The sequence below is a fragment of the Garra rufa genome, chromosome 1 (genome assembly GCF_049309525.1).
Source record: "Garra rufa chromosome 1, GarRuf1.0, whole genome shotgun sequence".
Taxonomy (NCBI): Eukaryota; Metazoa; Chordata; class Actinopteri; order Cypriniformes; family Cyprinidae; genus Garra; species Garra rufa.
In genome coordinates, this window is record NC_133361.1 from 47,562,647 (window position 1) to 47,582,770 (window position 20,124).

Sequence of the window (20,124 nt, forward strand, 5' to 3'; positions counted from 1 at the left end):
TGCAGGGAAAATAACATCCCAGAGGGGACAAACCAATAATGTTCAATATGTTATGACACAATATCGACAGTTTGTTTTAAACAAATGCTGAACATTTACTGTATTTGGAAAGTTACTAATGTGCTTCAGTTGAATCGTATAACATTAAATCATTTTCCTAATGCTTTTTAACATGCTCATCAAATTTAGGAAACCAGAAAAGTATGAAACTTGGTGATATAAATCACAGAAACAGACTTGCGCACAAATATTTTTATGCTTTAAAGGGGACGTATGAAAATCTGACTTTTTCTGTTAAATTGCTATAAAAGTAAGCTGCTGCCACACAGATCAAATATAAACATGCGATTTATTTCCCAGCTGTTTACCTTCACAGACATAACCGACTGTGGTTTTAACATAAACTTGTGTGTGTTTGACAGTTGAAGCGCAATAAGACATGAAAGAGAACTTAGTTTAGTACTCACATGTCTTGTGACAGCTGCTTTCTGTGTGCGCTTAGAAAACCATATATCTCCATTCTGGAAAAGTGGCCGGGGAGCAGCAGCTCATTTGTTTAAAAGTGAAATTATTAAGCCGTCTCTTTAAATTTCTTATTGGCTGTAGCAGTGTTTTGGTTGTGAGCAGGTCTTTCTGCACTCAGGGCAGCTGTACCCTGTCGCTTCTTGTTGATCAGTAGTGCCTGATGCAAGCCGTACAGTAGCTGTGTTCATCCTGAAGAAGGTCCAGACACTCTGCAGAGCTGAGCGAATCTCCAGCCACTGTTATATCAGGTCAGACTGAAAAAAGAAAGGTAGAGAGAAGTGGAATATGACCCTGTTGCTCAGATTTCATTTTGATGTAGTAGGAAAAACTGCAGGAATGTTTCTGTGCTTGTTTTTGTAGAGTGGAAGAAAGGAACAAGGAAAACATTGATAAGATTTATAAGTATACGGTATCCACCTTATTTTTCAATGCGGAAGTAAGCTGTTTTCTGGTAATGTGTGAGACTTCCGGTTCATAAGCCGACGTAGGGAAATAAAAAGAAGAATAACTACGTGCAGTAATTGCCACAACTGTTTGCACTACAAACTAGTGTGTTCATAATTAAGATAATATGTTAAAATAATACGGTAAGACACACCAGCAGCAAAACAAGCTGTTTTGTACAGCTAAAAATAGCTGGGCACAGAAGAGACCGGAAGCCAGACAAATTAAATTTACAAAATGGCCAGGAAAAATGAGGTGGATAATATACAGTAAAAACTCATTTTAATGGGAATAATTTTATTCAGCCTACAGACATGAGTCATATCACAAAGCAGAGTAATTCAATAGGGGTCCACCAATTATTTTTAGGTAAAATAAAAATATGCATTACAAATACAATATTGAGTATTTCAATCAAAGCTAAAATTAAGAAGGTAATATTAGACAAGAGTTCAGTGTATATAACCACTGAGTATTTGGTAATAACGCCCTAATAACCTTTGCATTACCCATGCATTGTGGCTGCATGTTTTGCAAAAAAAAATCTAGTGAGCTATCTACTATTCAATCAAAATCTATTATATATTATGGTTTTACAACAAAATAATACAGATATTCAATATTCATTTCCCTTATAAAAGCCTGAGTAGAAGCAATCTGACAGATCAGAGATGTGCTGGGCTGATGAAGGTTGAATTTAATTACACAGTGACTAACAAACCAACCTCTAAAACAAGATCATTGTTTAATTAAAAGCCTACTCAACTGATTCAAAATATACAGAGCATTATGTTGAGCGTTACTGATGCTATACATCAATGATGATAAAAAAAGATTATACAATGACAATGGCTATCTAAAATGAGTATAAAAGTACAAAAAAACTTAACAGAAATACTGTATGCAAATTATTATAAAATTATTTAGATCCTGATTTACATTGATTATTGCCTGATTTACATTTCTAGACAAAGAAATACATCAAAAAATAAAGTAATACACGGTTTACTAATTATTTGTGGTCTTAATGATTTGTTTTATTCTCAAGGTCAGGATTTGGCTTGATCTTGACCAATTGCAGGTACTCCTTCAATCCCATGAGCCACCAGTGCCTCACACAAGCAAGCAAAGTATGTAGAGTCAGGATATCCATTGCTGCACACAAACAAATATTTTACGTTCACACAAAAAGTATATTTGTATATTGTATATTTGAAATATAAAATTATTGCATTCTGAGAAATTAAGCATTCTTCGTCCTGGTCCACATTTATTAAATGTGATAAACTAAATGTGATTTATCTTTCAGGCCTACATTTTTAAAACTTTCTTACAATGTTTTCCTTACGAAGAAAAACTGCCATAATTTATTCAAAATACTTTTTTACTTCAAATGCATTAATATATTTATTACTGATATAAAATTATAATTAAACATTATTTGTAGTATTTTTAATGCACAATGCACAACTTGTGAATCAAATTTAAATTGCAGTTCTGATTCCTTTTTGCAACCTTAATTCAAATTCAGAAATAATGTAACAGGAATTTAAAGGAAACCCTGGGTGTAAAGACTTGTATGGCTCTAACTGAAATATGTAGATTTAAGTTCTTTAAAAATTCCACATTATTTTATACATATTTTGGACTATGGTGGGGGGGGGGGTCTTTTCTGCTATAAAAGAGATCCTAGTTTGTGGACACTGTAGTTGGGGCAATCATCCCTCTGGTTAGGCTAACTGGCACTAATACATCCTTGCTAAAATGAATTAGTGCTCTCTAAAATCATAGAAATCACACATTTACATGTCTATGCCACCAGCATGGCATAATTATCTTGGCAAGCTTAGCGTTTGTTCAACTTAGCATCTGAACTCACCCACTCTTCCCTCCATCTGTCTTGGTCTTGTGGGGGATCCTGCCCCAGGTTACTTTTGCATCACCACCAGCCTTCTTGCTTGAGCTAACAGTAAATGTTAGGCCTTGATTAAATGCTTTTATCAGGCAGGACAATAAACTCTTTCCCTTCGGGTCGAGTGGCAGATAAGCCACAAATAGACCACCCTCAAATGGTGACCCAGGACAGGGATCCTTGTCCTAGAAGAGGTATGTGTAACATGGAATTACATGGTGAAAATATTATGTATACAGCGGTGGCCAAAATGATTGGAACACTAGTATTTTCACCAGCTAAAAATGGTTTTAAGTCAGTTGTTTCTATGTTTTGCTGTAGTGTGTCAGTAGGAAATATCAGTTTACATTTCCAAACATACATTTTGCCATTAATTGTAAAAATCCAGTGAGATTTTTGTTTGCACAAGGAGTTTGACAACAGCCAGTGCTCCACACAGAGATCAGATCTCATCATCATCATCCAGTCTGTCTGGAATCACATGAAGAAAGAGAACAAACAGAGACAATCTAAATTCAGAAGAACTGTGGCAACGTCTCCAAGACCTACCTGCAAAGCTACCTGAAAAACTATGCACAAGTGCACCTAGGGCAAAAGCATTTTTACACAAGTGACTAAAACTTTTAATAGCACTGTATCTTTGCAGGTAGGTCTCTTGAAGCATCTCAGAGACTTTGTCACAGTTCTTCTAGATTTAGTTTGTCTCAGTTTGTTGATTCTTCATGCCATTCAAGTCAGACAGGATGATGAGATCTGATCTCTGTGTGGAGCACTAGCTGTTGTTAGACTCCTTGTGCAAACAAAAATCTCACTGGATTATTACAATTAATGGCAAAATGAATGTTTGGACACACTACAGCAAAAGATAGAAATAATTGACTTAAAACCATTTTTAGCTGGTGAAAATACTAGTGTTCTAATAATTTTGGACTAATGTCTAAGATGCTTTAATTAATAAACTGTATATGAGGTAATACCCCTTGTATGCCATCGGGTATGTGGTATGTGATCTTCGCCGCTGTGTATTTGCTATAGCCTGGAAGACTCAAAGTCATCTCCACACATGCCATAGTGCCTTGGATGCCTTTATGTTCTTTGCTGTCCTCTTTCCCTAAATGCTCCTCCCCATTCTGATGTTCTTGCTGTGTATCCTTTGAGCCAGAACTCTGAATTGAATCCCCCTGCATCTTCTTCTGAGAGTCCATGTCTTCTTTTCCACACACTCTGCAGAATTTATGCAGTTGTCGGCAGTCAAAGCAAAGGATGACACCACAGGTGGTCCGTTTTACATTTGCATTATTTACTCCGCACACACATCGCAGGTTGGTCTGTTTCAAAGTCATTGAGGTATCTTGTTTTTTGTGTGCCTCAAGTGGTAAAGAAGTTGGCCCGTCATTTTTTTGTCTTGTTGCGTCTTTAGCAAATTGACTATTGACTAGTGAGTTTGTCTTGCTTAATTCTTCCTTTGTAGATCTAGGGTTTTCCCATTTTTCCAGTGTAGCTGATTTTGGTTTGGTTGATTGATCTCCACTCCGATGACCGCTGTTAGACCGAACCACTTGACTTGTATCCTGAAAAAGACTTTGATCAGACTTCAAGTGATCAGCTTTTGTTGACCGTACGCTCAAAGAAGACTTGGCTGCTCCTTGATCTACACCATCCTGCAAGGTCTTCATCGGTGGTAAGGAAGAAGACTTCTGCCTAAGATATACTTCCTTAAATACATCACTGGCTTGAGAACACAGACATTTCGGGCCAACCAAGAAAATCCTGTTCTCCATGTTGTACAAGCTGACCTTGCGAAAACGTGACCGCACATTCATGCAGCAGGTTTCAAACAGTTTATCTTTTTCAACTATGCCAAGCTCTGTCAAACATAACTGCTCAATACAAAAGTCGCTGGCTACCATAGCCACTAGATTCTGAAGCTGCCGATGACTTTCTCCAACTTTTGATGAATCAGTGCCTTTCAGTGTCACACTCATCTCACTCGTGGCTGATGGTTTCTCAATCATTTGCAAGTCAGATTTTATATCATCCAGTTGTTTGCCATAGGCCTCCTTCATGTAGCTCCACGTAACACAAGACACAGTAAGTTCTGCTTCCACTGTGGGAATCGGACTATGTTCATTGAGTTTTCCACCACTGAGGCTGTTGGATCTTGCTCTTTGCGGGGCATATGTGCTAATCATTGGTGTAGCTGTAATCTGGTTAATTTTCACCTGCTCTTTTGGAACTGGCCGACCTGAGAAACTATTTGATCTTCTTAAGGGGGGCTTGGAAGTGGGCAGTGATGTTAAAGAGGGAGCAGCTGCCTTCACTTCAGTATTATTGGCTGGCAGGGCATTTACACTTGTGTGCACTGAAACTTTGACTCCTGTGGTCAGTGTTGACGTGAGTCCAGCGGGAGTTGTTGGTTTGGCCTTGGATGTGTTGAAGATGGCTCCACCAAATGTATTTACAGATAGCGGGTCTTGGTTTTTAAACAGGACATCCTCTCCTGTACAGCTTGGACTTGTCATCCTGAATGTTTCAGTTCCTTCCCCTGTCAGTTCATTACTGAGTACGGCTGCAGTGCCAAGTGAAGACCTTGTGGGTGGCGTTGGGTCTAACATTAGCTTGTCCATTTTAGACGCGAGACTCTTTATGTCTCCACCTGTCTCTCTTAGCCCAGAGCTCTTAAACCGAGCTGCTAGTTTGTATTCTTTCGCAATTCCAACCTCTCCTTTTCGCTCATTGCTATAGCTGATCATTTTAGGGGGCACTGGAGTGTGTACTTCACTTTTTCTCTTAACTTGTTGCTCTCTCTCTGAGGATTCAATAAATGTTGATGGAGAACTGGAAGAGGATGGAGGCATTTCCGTCAAGTTTTGCATCACGTCTTCCTCGCCCCCAAGCATGAACATTTGTTTGGCCTGAGATGCCTCACTTTTTTCTCCAACTATATAAATGCTGTCCTGGTCATAGCTTAGCAGAACATTGGGCAGTACTAACTGCACCTTTTTCAATGCTGAATCCAGTCCGTCTGGCATGTAAACAGCACTCTTTGGAATCTGGTCTTTTCTCAGACAACTCTCCAGCTGTTGATAAAGCTGCCTCAACTCCTTATGGGCTTGGCGCATGTTCTGTTTAACCCCTGACCCGGTTGGGACCTCTGACTGTAGGTACAGGGTGGTGACCCCCTCTGATGTAACGTGAACCGCTTCCACTTCATGAAGATACAATATCTGCTTGTACTCCTTAATGCTCTGCAGGTACGCAAACACATCAGCTTCCATGATGATCGAAAGATCTTCCAAATTTGCTTCATCTATCCTGCACTCCGCCCCCTCCTCCATTTTGCTTTTCTTAGTCCGAGAAGTGCGTTCAGTGAGAGTTTCATTGCTCTTTTGCTGTCTGTAGCGCTCATATCCTAGACCTGCTGTGGATATTGAGCTGACATCTTCTGGTGACCGGGATGCAAAGCTGGCCCATTTCATTACACTTGCAAGGTCTTCCCTCTTTTCGAGACTTTTTTGTCTGTCTCCACTCAAATTAGGATATTCAGCTTTTGAATGGTGATTATTAAATAACGTCTGCATATAAGCAAGGGCGCCTTGAAAATCAGAGTAGTTGCCTTGCAAGGTGCATGTGTCCTGTAGTAAGCCACTTTGCATACGTAGACTTGGAAACTTACTGCGGAGTACATTCAGAGTCTCTGCACCTTGAGGAAGCTGACTGCAATCTATAGTCACAGTCATTTCAAGGATCACCTAAAGGAGTGCAAGAACATTAGTTGAGTGACTGTGTCAAAACAAAATGAATACTAGACTAGATACGACTGGGAAATCCCAGTTGAAAAAAATAACATATGCTGGTTAGGTATTTGGAAGCATGGCTGCTGGTTTGTGCTGGTCCTAAGGACCAGCGTAGGACCAGCTCATGACCAACTAAAGACCAGCTTAAACCAGCTCATGACCCGCAGACATGCTTTAAAACATTCCCAACCAGCACAGCATTTTTTTCAACAGGGATGGAACTGTCAAATGCAATACTTACCTTATTTAGACTCGGTGACTCTTGTCTTGGAAGACTCAGGGAGAGCTCGTAATTTACGCCATCCAGCTGTAAAATGTGAGGATGATGACGAAGTACGCTCTGGACCACTAAATAAAACCAGAAAGAGACGATCAATCTCATTTGAGAGGCCAAATCTGGCTCAGCAGTTTATACACTAACAAATAAGATGTTTTCACACACAGATGGAGGTTAATTTTTCATAATGTCTGATCAATAAAAGTATCAATTCTCATTTTCTCTCTGTCTCACCACAGACACTGATTCTCACTTATCTGACTCTGCTGCGAGACGCACACACAAGCGCAGTGAAAACTCACTCGCTTTTAATCAGGCTTGACAGGACATAAAGAATACCCCCCTGACAACCTGGCCACCCCCCACGCATACACTTTATCAGCAAACTGACTACACAACTAAAATGTTGCCTTGGCCTTGGCAGACCAATCGGCTAGCAAGAGCCAGAGACTTCATTAGGTATTTGCCAGCAGTCTGACTGCCAATCAGTGCATTTTGGATTTTTTCCAACTACCTGCTACTTTGGCAATGGCATTTAAATGCACTGAAGTTCAGTGTAAGCACCAGAAATATAAAAAGTGAGGAAGAAAAGGTTTATGCTAAAAAGTATTTGGAAACGTCTTGACATTTTTTTTTCCAAAAAAAAAAAATATGTATGCAAATTGAATAATATCCAAGGTAGTAATTATGCTGTTAATTCTCATACTGTATTTTCAAAAAGTTTTGGAATATTTGTCCGCTCCCCAATTTCTCACTGATAAAACACAGTAATACATAGTTTAATAAGAAGGGTTACATTGACCTATTAAGATTTTGCTTACATCTACATTGGAAATATTTTTTTTTTCAGAGGTAAATTAATAACAATTCCATTTTTAACAATATTTCAAGTGTCATTTATGAGATTTGTTCTATTTTGATTCCAATTTTCCACTTTTGCTTTGTAAAAGGCAAAAAGTTAATTATACTGATTTCAAAGCTAAGGATTTATTAGTTTGAATATACACTGAACCAAAAACTATCATAACATCTTAGTTGATAATTCAGTATACTTTATTTTTGAAAAAAAACATCCCATGTTTCGGTGGTGACTGCGCATTTTCGGATGACAGTAATGCTTTGGTAGCGACTACATCACATTACAGTATTTTAACTTGCAAAATAAACACACACACAAAAAAAAAATTGGTTTATTTCCCCCAAACATGAGGATTATGTGATCTCCTTAGTTACTACCAAAACAATGATGACATGTTTGTGACAATTTTATAGGATAACACCAAAACACTAAGATGTCACTACCAAAATCTTTGGTAGTGACTGTTTCGGTAGTGACAATTTTAAAGGAGCACTCCACTTTTTTTGGAAATAGGCTCATTCTCCAACTCCCCCCGAGTTAATAAGTTGAGTTTTACCGTTTTGAAATCCATTCAGCCGTTCTCCTGTTCTGGTGATATCACTTTTAGCATAGCTTAGCATAGATCATTGAATCCTATTAGACCAATAGCATCGCATTCAAAAATGACCAACGAGTTTCCATATTTGTTCTATTTAAAACTTGACTTGTACTAAGACTGGCGGAAAAAGTAAATGTATTGTAAATTTTTTTTTTAATTTTCTAGGCCGATAACATTAGGAACTTCACTCCCATTCCGGTGTAATAGTCAAGGAAGTTTGTTGCTGCCGTAATATGGACGCAGCAGGCGCAGTAATATCACGCAGTGCCTGAAATTAGTTCCCAGCGAGGTTACTGCCAGTGTGACCGGCTTTTGAAATTGCGACCGAACTTCAGGCGCTGTGTGGTATTACTGCTCCTGCTTCGGCCATATTATGGCAGCAAACTTCCTTGACTATTACGCCGGAATGGGAGTGTAGTTCCTAATCTTATCGGCCTAGAAAATCACAGCTTTACATTTTCCGCCGGTCTTAGTACACGATATAACTACAGAAGAGTCTAGTTTTAAATACAACAAATATGGAAACTCGTTGGTCATTTTTGAACGCGATGCTATATTGGTCTAATAGGATTCAATGATCTATGCTAAGCTATGCTATAAGTGATATCGCCAGAACAGGAGAATGGCTGAATGGATTTTAAAACGGTAAAACTCAGCTTATTAACTCGGGGGGAGTTGGAGAATGAGCCTATTTCCAAAAAAAGTGGAGTGTTCCTTTAAAATTGTCACTACCAAAAATTTGGTGGAGTTTCGGTAGTGACATCTTAGTTTTTTGGTGTTATCCTATAACACTACCAAAACATGTCATCATTGTTTTGGTAGTAACTAAACAAATCACATAATCCTCATATTTGGGGGAAATAAACCAAATTTTCGTAGAGTTTTGATCCTAGCTCAAAGATGCAAATCAGCACATGGTTAGCTAGCACAGTTCTGAACAGCTGTACACATATAAAAACTAAATGTTAAGGAGTAACTCCCAAAAAGGTGTGATAGGTGTTCGGTAGTGAAGTTCCTTAAAGTTACACACAAATTTTTCACACTTTTGAAAACATTTACCTCAAATGATGGGGCCTATCTATTCACAAATTGTAGCTATGAGAGAGGAGGACACAGGAATATTTCCTGATTATAAAATATAGGGGTGTCAGTGTTGCCCAATTGGGTTTCTTTTGATCAGCTTGGACCGGAGAATAATGCATTGGGCGGGCAGACAAAATTTGGGCTGCTTTTAAAAAATAAAAGCCGCCCAATCAGCTTTTTTCGTCACTTTTATCTTAGTCATGTTATTTTAATATGCTAGATTTAAAGTATCACAGTAAAATAATGTGTAGTGCAGTCATCAACTCACTTTTCCTGTCAATCAATTAACCATCTTTTATGTTGGTGAGATGTGATGACTTGTGAGTGACAGGGTTTTGGCGCTATAACGGGCAAGATTTTGAATGTGTAGTTATATATTCATTCATTGATTTTATTTAAGTGATTGCGATGGCAAAGTGGCCAAAATATCTTACACTTACGTTTACTGTGGACATGAAAATGATGCATGTGTTTTTCCAAGGGTTAAAGTCATCGGTTCATTTCTTGATTGCCACTTTGAAAAGATTTCTGACATTTTAAGCATATTTTCTGACTCCCTTGAATGCATTCGCCCTGTTTTGGTCCATATTCCTGTGAAAATTATTTATCTTTATTTTATTTTGTCATCGTTATTTTTTTTAAGAGATGAAAATGGTCCTTATCAATAAAATTCTGTCTCAGTTAAAATTTTGGGCTAGTTTTTGATGAAGTGGGCGGGTTTCGGTGAGCTTTTGGGCTGGAAATCATCAACCCGATCTGGCAACACTAAGGGGTGTAGTTAAAATCAGTCTCAGTCAATGGACTAAAACATACATGGTTTCGGCAGTGACAAAAAAAATGCGGGACACATTTTTACATAACTTTTTTCAAATTGACGAAGAAAATATCAAATAATTTTTTAAGGACTTCACTTTTTTTAAAAAGATACTTTTTAAAAACAACAATGGAAAGAAAATTTAAGTTGAAATTTAAGGGTTAGGGTTCAGGACAGCCACCTCCCAATTGAAAGTACCCAATCAATGATGATTTTAAATATATTAAGCTTACTAATATTTTAAAGATTATTGCGGGTTTCAATAGATAACCATATGGTAAAGATGATTTTTTCCTGAAACATAATTCATCATTTATCTATGTTTTTCTCTGAGAGGCCAACTTAGGTTGCAAAATGCCACAGTATATCCTACTTTTCTCTAGCTATTTCATCAATATCTATTTATTCATCTATGTACACTTGTTTAACAGTAGTCTAAACATGTAAATACCTCTGCTCTCCTCAAATGTGACAAGGGCACGCAGAGGTGTCCGACCGATGATACTGACTGACGTGACCTCTCCTCCTCCGTTCCTCTCGCGTAGGAAGTGAATCAGTAGTTTGTCCCGAAGCCGTTCATGATCCACGTCTGTTGGCAAACCGTGAACGCACACCGTACGGCCTTCCTCTGCCATCCTTCAGGGCTGCCACCTATAAACACTGATTATGTGTGGATTATAAGGTCGGCGTAATTATCAATGCGTCACCATAAACAAGCCATTTGAGCAGATAAATACAGAAATGTAATTTCCAGCTTTGTCAGTCACTACCTTTCTCATTATAATAAGCAAAAGGACATGAAAATCGTTGTCTCGTCCATCGTTTGTGTACGGAACTCAAACACACAGGAAGTGTAACTAACAACAGAGCTCGAGAAGAGACGCGGTTACACTATCGTTTTTTTAAGATGATTATGTAATGTAATAGGGTTTTTTTCACCTGTGTTTCTCGATATCAATGCTTCGTCGCTATGTTCTCTTTTAGAAGAGGATTCCCTTTTTCCTAAAGAGTTATTTCGTGTTTTCTTGCCTGGCGTCGTTTTCATGACAAATAAAAGTGAAAGTAAGAACGCAGAAGATGAGAAATTGCGCCTTTTGCAAGAATTTATGACTTGAGCCGCGAGCAAATGGGAAATCATGAGTAAAAGTCATGCACTTTATGTATTTGTTATTAATTATTAATTATTTGTTATTAAATTATTTTAGTTTTTAAATGTATTTAATCAACGTCTATAAATTATTCATGTCTTGTCATGTCTTATTTTGCGCTTTAAAAACGCTTAGTCAATTAAAAAGCGTTTATATGTGTAGATAAAAACGAAATGGCTCAGCATCAACAGTCTTTTAACTAAAATAATACAGAAAAATTAAGTTTTATATTAAGATTATTAAGATTTCATTCATGCTACCTGCTTTTAGACGTTCAATTGAACTATATAACCAAAAAGTGAAATTCGCATGTCAATGCACTCATCTTACGTTTTAAACACAGCTTTTGTAAAAAAATAAAATAAACTGAAAACAGCATTTAAATAATTGTATAGTTATAATACATTTTACACAGTTATAACAATACGGTTGAAATAATAAGTATTATTGTGTTGAATGCATAAAATAGTTTGACACCCCAACCATGACACCCCAAATTTATCTGGCACAGTAAGTAATGTTTTGTTTTGAATTTTACACAAGTGATATGACAAAACAATAATTTGATGCGCCACCTACATGTCATATCGTGCTAGTGCAGGAACATGTTTGCTCACATTCAAGTCTATTAATACCCAGAGCTCCACCATGTGTCAGGTCAACAGTATCTTGTGACAGACAGGCAACTTCGTTCTTTAAGGGACGTGCCGTCGTTTTACACAGAGCAAAACAAATGTTTTAGGCAGGTTTTCAAGGTAGTTCAAGGTAGGAGGAGTTATCTTTAGAGCACATACACATTTCTCAGTGTTATTATTGCATGTTATTAATGTGATATTTTAACTCAGGAACAAAATTAGCTAGGTACCACACATATGAGTTTTACTTACTCAACTGTGCTCCTTAACTGATTGGAAAAGGTCATGCCTGTTGAGCAATGCTGCTTTACTAACACTCCCACAGCACAAGGCCACAATTGCCGTGCCAATGCTTTTTGTTCTAGGCGTACAGCTCTCTTAACACAAAAGCTGTTGTTGGGATGTCCCGGGACACCTTTCCCTACACTTCTGCCTCTCTGCGCTCTCTAAGGCTGGAGCAGGAGCTGCAGGACTGGGAGGACGCCAGGCGGGCGCTGGCACACAGGAGGGCTATGACAAGGCGTCCGCTACCTGCTGCCCCAAGACTCAGACATGGGAACGAAAGGATCCAGACAGTTCGTGCTCCACCACCTCAAATACAGTGCAGAGACCCAGCCATCCATAACATCTTCATGTGTGGAGATATGAAGAGAGTGTATGCCGTCCTCAAAGATGCATGCATGGTGAATGCACTGATGGAGACTGTTCATGAGGAGATGGCGTGGGCTCCTGAAATGGGTAGGAGCCTTATAGGCAGACACAACACACAAACATATGCGTTCAGGTGTATTTAGGTCAATCCTCTCCACTCATTCTTTTGCAGGAATGTGGACTCTTATCTCAAAAGTAAAGCAGACGTCTGCACTGCGTCTGGCTGCCAGCAGGGGACACTCCGGCTGTGTCGAGGAGCTGTTGTTTAGGGGAGCAGAGGTGGATGCAGACCCGGGCGGTCGTACAGCTTTGCATGATGCCTGTTCAGGAGGCCATCATGTTTGTGTGCGCCTGCTCCTGGACCACGGGGCTGATCCGGACCTGCTGGCTGTCGACGGCAATGCCCCGTTGCACCTCTGCAATGCAGCAGAAACATATCAGTGAGTGGGCCTATAAACAAGAGAGAACAAAATGTAAAATGTAATGAATAAAACTAACTAATCGAATTAATAATTAAAGAACATGGTCCAAATGTACCACAAGTAACGTCAACATCTTTGAAAGTGCACAAGAGTTTTCTGGATAAATACTTTTATTCAGCAAGTATGCATTAAATTGATCAAAAGTGACACTAATTTATATATTTTTCAGTTAAGGCTTATTTTATTTCAAGAAACAAAGTTTTTTTTTTAAATGGTTTTAGTTAATTAATTATAAAAACTTGTTCATAATGTTACAAAATATTTTCATTGTATATGCTGTTATTTGGAACTTTATATTTACCAAAAAATCCTGGGGAAAAAACAGCAAATTAAAGAGATAGTTCTCCCAAAAATGAAAATGACCCCATGATTTCCTCACCCTTAAGCCGTCCTAGGTGTATATGACTTTCTACTTTCAGACAAATGCTGTCGGAGTTATATTAAAAATGTCCTGGCTCTTCCAAGCTTTATAATGGCAGTGAAAGGGTGTTGAGATTTTGAAGTCCAAGAACATCCATCGATCATAAAGCGTATTCCACACAAGTTTGGGAGTTAATAAATGCCTTCTGAAGTGAATTGGTGAAATATCATTATTTAAAACTATATAAACCATAATCTCTAGTTTACGGTAGTCTTGTGTAGCCAGACCTTGGTCTGGAATCCATGGCAGCTTTCATTGGCCAAGGCCCGCCCATAAGGCCGTTTGACCGTCATGTCAAACAACCAATTACAGTTCGTTTCGTTCAGCGCCACATTTGATGTCCCCACAACAACAGACTGGCATACAACAAGTCAGTCATTGAAATAACCAGCATTGAAAGTTAAAGAAGAACAGGGAGAACAAGCAGTAAATCAGTAATTTGTTCGCGAACGTAGCAAAAGTGTATAACAACAATGGCGTCTGCATAAGCCTCTTAGCAAAACGCCGAGTAAATCAGTCTGCGCTTTGTTTCCCGGCAGACCGAAAATAAACGTGACACTCGCTTCTCCCGGAAATCCGGTCAAATTCAACTAATCAGATGACGACTTCGACATTCCTGAAGTGTTTCCAATTAAGTGTACCATATGCATCAGACGTTTAGCCAACATTCCGTGGGCGTGACGTCTGAGGTTGAGACTAAGCTTACGGTAACTTCATGAGAAAGTGGCTTTCCAGCAGAATTTTGTGAACATGGGCATGACAGTTACCGGAAGTTAAATATTCTGGTTTATAAAGTTGTAAATATGGATATTTTTCTTACAAAACCACACCAATTCACTTCAGAAGGCCTTTATTAACCCTCCGAAGTTGTGTGGAGTACTTTTATAATAGATGGACGCACTTTATTGGACTTCAAAATCTCAACACCCATTCACTGCCATTATAACATTTAAAAGAGCCAGGACATTTTTAAATATAACTCTGATTGTATTTGTCTGAAAAAAAGAAAGCCATATACACCTAGGATGGCTTGAGGGTTTTCATTTTTGGGTGAACTGCCCCTTTAAACGGCGCAAGTGTTTTCAACATTGAAAATACGTAGTTTAAATGTCTTTTATGTGAAATGTCTCATTCAGGTCAATACTAAATAAAAGAAAAAAATGCATTTTGTATGATCCCTCTAATTTAGGTCAAATAATTAACATTTTTCAGATTCTGCAAGGTGTATGTAACATTTGACTTCAACTGTATATTAAAATATATTTCACAATATTACTGTTTTACTGTGAAAATCTCACAACCCTCACCTTTTAAACCTATCTAGGTCAGCCAAGAATAAAAATGTCATCATTTACTCACCCTCTCGTCATTGTGACCTGTATTATTGTCTTTCATTTGTGAAAACTAAAGGAGATTTTAGGCATGAGGTCAGAGCCTTTTTCCTCACAACAAAAGGTGATTAATACTATAACGTCACACCATGTTGGAATGAAATTTACCTTTTTTTTATATATATATATTTTACCTCAATAATAATGACACACTCTTCTCTGCCCTGCAGGTGTGCTGAGCACTTGGTGACCAGTGGTGCGCTGGTGAACGTGGCCCAGCGAGACTCAAGTCTCACTCCTCTTCACGTGGCCTGCAGGAGGGGGCTGGAGGACCACGTGGAGCTCTTCCTGTCCTATGGAGGTGACGTGACAGCTCGAAGCCAAGAGGGCGAGACGCCCTTGAACGCAGCCTGCGCTGGGGCTGAGAGGCCTGCAGATGCAGGTCGGTATTTGCGAATTGTCCAGAAGCTGTTAGCAGCCGGGGCTGACGCGCAGACCGCTGGGAGAAAGAAACATACGGCCCTGCACAATTCCTGTGGAAATTGTTGCCCCCGCATAGTTAAACTGCTGCTGGAACATGGGGCTTGTGCAGACGTAGCGAACTGTGCTGGATACACACCCATGGACTGTCTGTTACAGGTGGGTTGATGGAATAGTTTACCCAAAAATGGAAATTGTGTCATTAATTACTCACCCTCGTGTTGTTCCAAACCCGTAAGACCTTTGTTCATCGCCGTAACACAAATTAAGATATTTTTGATGAAATCTGAGAGTTTCCTGACCCTGCATAGACAGCAATGCAATTGACACGTTTAATAAATGTAAACTTAATTATTCCAAATGGTTGAATTCTTCTCTCTGTATTTTGTCAGGTAATAGAGGATTATCCAGACCAGCAGCCAGAGGTTGTGGCTCAGTCTCTTCTTAACTATGGCGCACAGCCGCCCTCCCCTAGAGTAAGTGCAGACTGTTATGTGTCCTACTCACATGTTGGCATGAATCCTTATTTTATGTATCTGTGTGTGAACATCCCAGATGCTGAAACTCTGCTTGCCCTCTCCTGCCACTTTGGAGGTAATGCTGAATTGCTATCCGATCATCCCAGCGTGTGAGGAGTGGTTAGAGGACATAGAGGACATACCAGAGGAGCTACTGAAGGTCTCTCTGAAAATATATCATATTTCAAAAATGTTTTGCTCAAAGGTCGCTTAAAAGTAAATGTGCTTCCAGATGCCATAGAAGAACTCTTTTTGACTAAATGGTTCCACAAAGCACCCTTAACATCTTAACATCAAAAAGTTCTTTGTGGCGAAAGAAGGTTCTTCAGATTATAAAAAGATACGAAGAGATGTTTCTTTAAAGAACCTTTGACTGAATGGTTCTTTGTGGAACCAAAAACGTTTTTCTATGGCATCGCTGTGAAGAACCTTTTAAAGCCCCTTTATTTTTAAGAGCGCAGTGCAAGATTTTTAATGTTTTTCTTTTTTAAGTATTTACTGCTCACCAATCCTGCATTTATTTGATACAAAGTATAGCAAAAACAAAATTCTGAAATATTTTGACTATTTAAAATACTGTTTTCTGTTTGAATATATTTTAAAATGTAATTTATGTATGTGATTTTAAAGCTGAATTTTTAGCATCATTACTCCAGTCATGTGATCCTTCAAAAATCTTTCAAATTTCTGATTTGCTGCTCAAAAAACATCTATTATTATCATTATGTAGAAATCAGCTGAGTAGAATGTTTTCATGTCTCTTTGATGATTAGAAAGCATAGAAAAACAGCGTTAACATCACTTTTGATTCATTTAAAGCATCTCTGCTAAATAAAAGTATTAATTTATTTCTTTTTTCCTCCCCCAAAAATTATACTGATTCCAAGCTTTTGAATGGTATAGTGTATAATGTTACAGAAACGTTTTATTTCAGATAAACGCTGATCTTTGGATCTTTCTATTCATCAAAGAATCCTGAAAAAAAAAAGAACTGAACTGTTTTAAATATATGCAACTGTAAAGCATATTAGAATGATTTCTGAAGGATCATGTGACACTGAAGACTGGAGTAATGGTGCTGAAAATGTATTTTTGATCACAGGAATAAATTACATTTTAAAATATATTCAAATAGAAAGCAGTTATTTTAAATAGTAAAAATATTTCAGAATATTTCTGTTTTTGCTGTATTTGGTGAGCAGAAAAGACTTCTTTAAAAAACATTAAAAACTTACTGCTCAAAAATGTTTGAGAAATATATAGCATTTTGATTGGCCATGCTCTCATTTTTTACCAACGGTGGTTGATCTGTTTACTTTCTCATTAAGAAACTAATATCTCATCCTAATAAAAAACAACAACAAAAAAAAACAATTTTTATATTCTCAGGAGCATCAGTCTTTCTTTGATGCGGTCAGGCGGATGAGCGGTCAGCTGCGCTCTCTTCAACATCTCTGTCGCTGTGCGCTCCGCCGCCACCTGGGGTCACTGTGTCACTTCGCAATAGTCCAGCTCAACATCCCCAGCACTTTAAAAGATTATCTACTGCTGCATAATGATGGACTGCTCCGTTGAGCTCCATTTTTAGACATACAAAAAATAGCTGACTGGAAACAATGGGCTGAACTGAATATTGTTTTCCGCAATATTTATCATCTGTGATGCCTGTTGACAATAGAAGTAGGGTGGATTATGGCCCTGGGCCAAATGGGGCAGTGCCCTGGGGACTTTGACTGTCAGAGGCCTTGAACTGAAAGTGCAATACTGATATTGATAGATGGATAGTGCTTTAATATGTGCCAATTGTGGTTCTCACAATATGAAATAAAGAAATTAAAATGAGATTGTCTCAGGCACCTCTTTGGCACTGATTAAATGTATTATTGCCGTTCATGTATGTATTCCTTTGATGGTGTATTCAAACATACACTATCATTTTTGCAGTTTCATTTTTTTATTTCTCACAGTTGCTTGTTTATTTTATTATTATTACATTTTGAAAGTTAAGATGCCACCATATTACATTATAGATCTGCATTAATCAGAACTGTAAACCACCAAGTTCTGCAAAACGGAAGTTACATAAATAAATTTTAAGACATTTCTCTGGTGATAAAAAAATTAAATATAGGGGCCTCATACAACCATTTTTGTCCTTGATTGTAGTTTCATTTATACACTACCAGTCAAAAGTTTTTGAACAGTAAGATTTTGAATGTTTTTACGTCTTTTAAGTCTTTTATGTATTCGTGTGATCAGAGCTACATTTTCAGTATCATTACTCCAGTCGTCAGTGTCTGATCCTTCAGAAATCATTCTAATATGCTGATTTCCTGTTCAAATTTTTTATTATTATTATTATTATCAATTTTTGAAACAGTTGGGTTCATTTATTCAGGATTCTTTGATAGAAAGAAAAGAATAGAATAGAAAGATCAAAAGATCAGCATATATCTGAAATAAAAATCTTTTGTAACAGTATACCGTTCAAAAGTTTAGAGTCAGTATAATTTTTTTTATTATAGAAATTATAACTGATGATAAAGACATTTATAATGTTACAGAAGATTTCTATTTCGGATAAATGCTGTTCTTCTGAACTTTCTATTCATCAAAGAAACCTGAAGAAACTCAGCTGTTTTCAACATAATAATAATAATAATAATAATGTTTTTAAACAGCAAATCAGAATAATAGAATGATCTCTGAAGGATCATGTGACTGAAGTAATGCTGAAAATTCAGCTTTGAAATCACACAAATAAATTACATTTGAAAATATATTAAAATAGTAAACAGCAGGCTTGTGCATAATTCGGAATTGAATTGAGAATGACTCCTAAATGCCAATTCAATTCTTGAATTTGAATTGATGTCAAAAACAGGATCTAGAATTACATTTCGAATTTGAATTAGAGGAAGCAGAATTGAAATTCAATACAAATTCAAAGAAATTCATAAGTGAAGTGGGTAACACTTTCTATGAAGCCCCTATTTATAACACATTATAAGGGTATTTCTAAGGCATTATAATAAATGCATAATGCATTATAAGAAACCTTATAATATGTTATACCATCTCATGAATAATCATAACAACAATTATAATACATTATAATACTTGAGTATTTGAGGTTATAACTTTTAAGATTATGATCATTTATAACACACAATGAATGGCATATTAAATCTTCTTAATTTATAATGGACTATATCATATTACATTTATTTTTTTTACATTATATTACATTTTATTTTGATGGTCCCCTAAGTCTATTGACTATAAGCTTAAACTTTCTAACTACATGCCAACTAACACTCCTTAGAGTAGTAGTAGGCTTAGGTTATGGTTGGGCTAGGTAGAATGTTCATGTACTTGCAAAGTTACTTATAATGTAACATAATAGTTTGTCTTTTGGGGAAACATCGAAATTTAGTGTTAGCATATATTCAGCATAATAACAATTACTGCTAGCTGACATGCAGTTGCAGAGTTACTTATCAAAAGCTGTCTGAAGGGTACCATCAAAATCATCCAACTGTTCATATTACACATTTATCTAAACTGATACCTAATCTTAGGGTTCTTTGGGAAATATTATTATAATTACTTATAAGTGGTCTTTGTATGCTTTAAGTAAAGTGACATGAGAAAGATGGCAAGATATGAGACTTATAATATGTTATAACTATGAGGAGGTAATCATACTCTTAAAAGCTATAACCACAAAAAAGTACAAATTATAATACATTAAAACTGTTCTTATGAATACTCATGAGATGATATAACATATTATAAGGTTTTTTATAATGCATTATGCATTCATTATAATGCCTTAAGAATACCCTTATAATGTATTATAAATACGGGCTTCATAGAAAGTGTTACCGTGAAGTGTTTAACAATGAAGCTTTACAATATATGTCAGATATGATTTCATTACATATTCTATAAATGATATTAGTTTGAACTACTTGTACAGATTACATTGTGTTATTTGATTACTTTGAAATGAAAATAACATTTTGAACAAAACTAATCAAACATCGAGGGAGTAATTCATTTCAAGAATTTGATCATTATCTATTTATCTATACGTTGGAACAAAATGTATGCAGGGTTGAGGAGTGACTAGTTATGTATAAGGAA

General features: G+C 37.2%; 2 protein-coding genes across 5 annotated transcripts; one reads left to right on the forward strand and one right to left on the reverse strand.

The window, feature by feature from the left end:
• Positions 1-1,246: 1,246 nt before the first annotated feature.
• On the reverse strand, positions 1,247-11,486 carry LOC141336362 (uncharacterized). Of its 2 annotated transcripts, none has more exons than XM_073841942.1 (6): positions 11,249-11,486; positions 10,761-10,969; positions 6,920-7,026; positions 3,859-6,633; positions 2,849-3,066; positions 1,247-2,124 (listed from the first exon to the last, which is right to left on the reverse strand). In XM_073841942.1, the coding sequence occupies exons 2-6, from the start codon at positions 10,942-10,944 to the stop codon at positions 2,019-2,021; spliced, it is 3,390 nt and encodes a 1,129-aa protein (XP_073698043.1). In that variant the 5' UTR covers positions 10,945-10,969; positions 11,249-11,486; the 3' UTR covers positions 1,247-2,018. The 2 variants fall into 2 exon arrangements, with proteins under 2 accessions (XP_073698043.1, XP_073698052.1); XM_073841951.1 differs by lacking the exon at positions 11,249-11,486 and adding an exon at positions 11,080-11,223.
• A 267-nt stretch (positions 11,487-11,753) lies between these two features.
• On the forward strand, positions 11,754-17,817 carry asb16 (ankyrin repeat and SOCS box containing 16). Of its 3 annotated transcripts, none has more exons than XM_073841971.1 (7): positions 12,121-12,222; positions 12,458-12,830; positions 12,916-13,183; positions 15,208-15,616; positions 15,850-15,933; positions 16,013-16,135; positions 17,365-17,817. In XM_073841971.1, the coding sequence occupies exons 2-7, from the start codon at positions 12,494-12,496 to the stop codon at positions 17,548-17,550; spliced, it is 1,407 nt and encodes a 468-aa protein (XP_073698072.1). In that variant the 5' UTR covers positions 12,121-12,222; positions 12,458-12,493; the 3' UTR covers positions 17,551-17,817. The 3 variants fall into 3 exon arrangements, with proteins under 3 accessions (XP_073698064.1, XP_073698072.1, XP_073698080.1); XM_073841979.1 differs by having other exon boundaries at positions 12,544-12,830; XM_073841963.1 differs by having other exon boundaries at positions 11,754-12,830.
• The last annotated feature ends 2,307 nt before the right edge of the window (positions 17,818-20,124 follow it).

Bases quoted from the DNA above. Each gene is read 5' to 3' on its own strand.
- asb16 (XM_073841963.1), top strand. From the start codon at position 12,494: ATGTCCCGGGACACCTTTCCCTACACTTCTGCCTCTCTGCGCTCTCTA. The intron at 13,184-15,207 runs GTGAGTGGGCCT...TCTGCCCTGCAG, and splicing joins AATGCAGCAGAAACATATCA to GTGTGCTGAGCACTTGGTGA. The intron at 15,617-15,849 runs GTGGGTTGATGG...GTATTTTGTCAG, and splicing joins CCATGGACTGTCTGTTACAG to GTAATAGAGGATTATCCAGA.
- LOC141336362 (XM_073841942.1), bottom strand. From the start codon at position 10,944: ATGGCAGAGGAAGGCCGTACGGTGTGCGTTCACGGTTTGCCAACAGAC. The intron at 7,027-10,760 runs GTATTTACATGT...GGTTTTATTTAG, and splicing joins CACATTTGAGGAGAGCAGAG to TGGTCCAGAGCGTACTTCGT. The intron at 3,067-3,858 runs GTATTACCTCAT...TACCTCTTCTAG, and splicing joins TACCCGATGGCATACAAGGG to GACAAGGATCCCTGTCCTGG.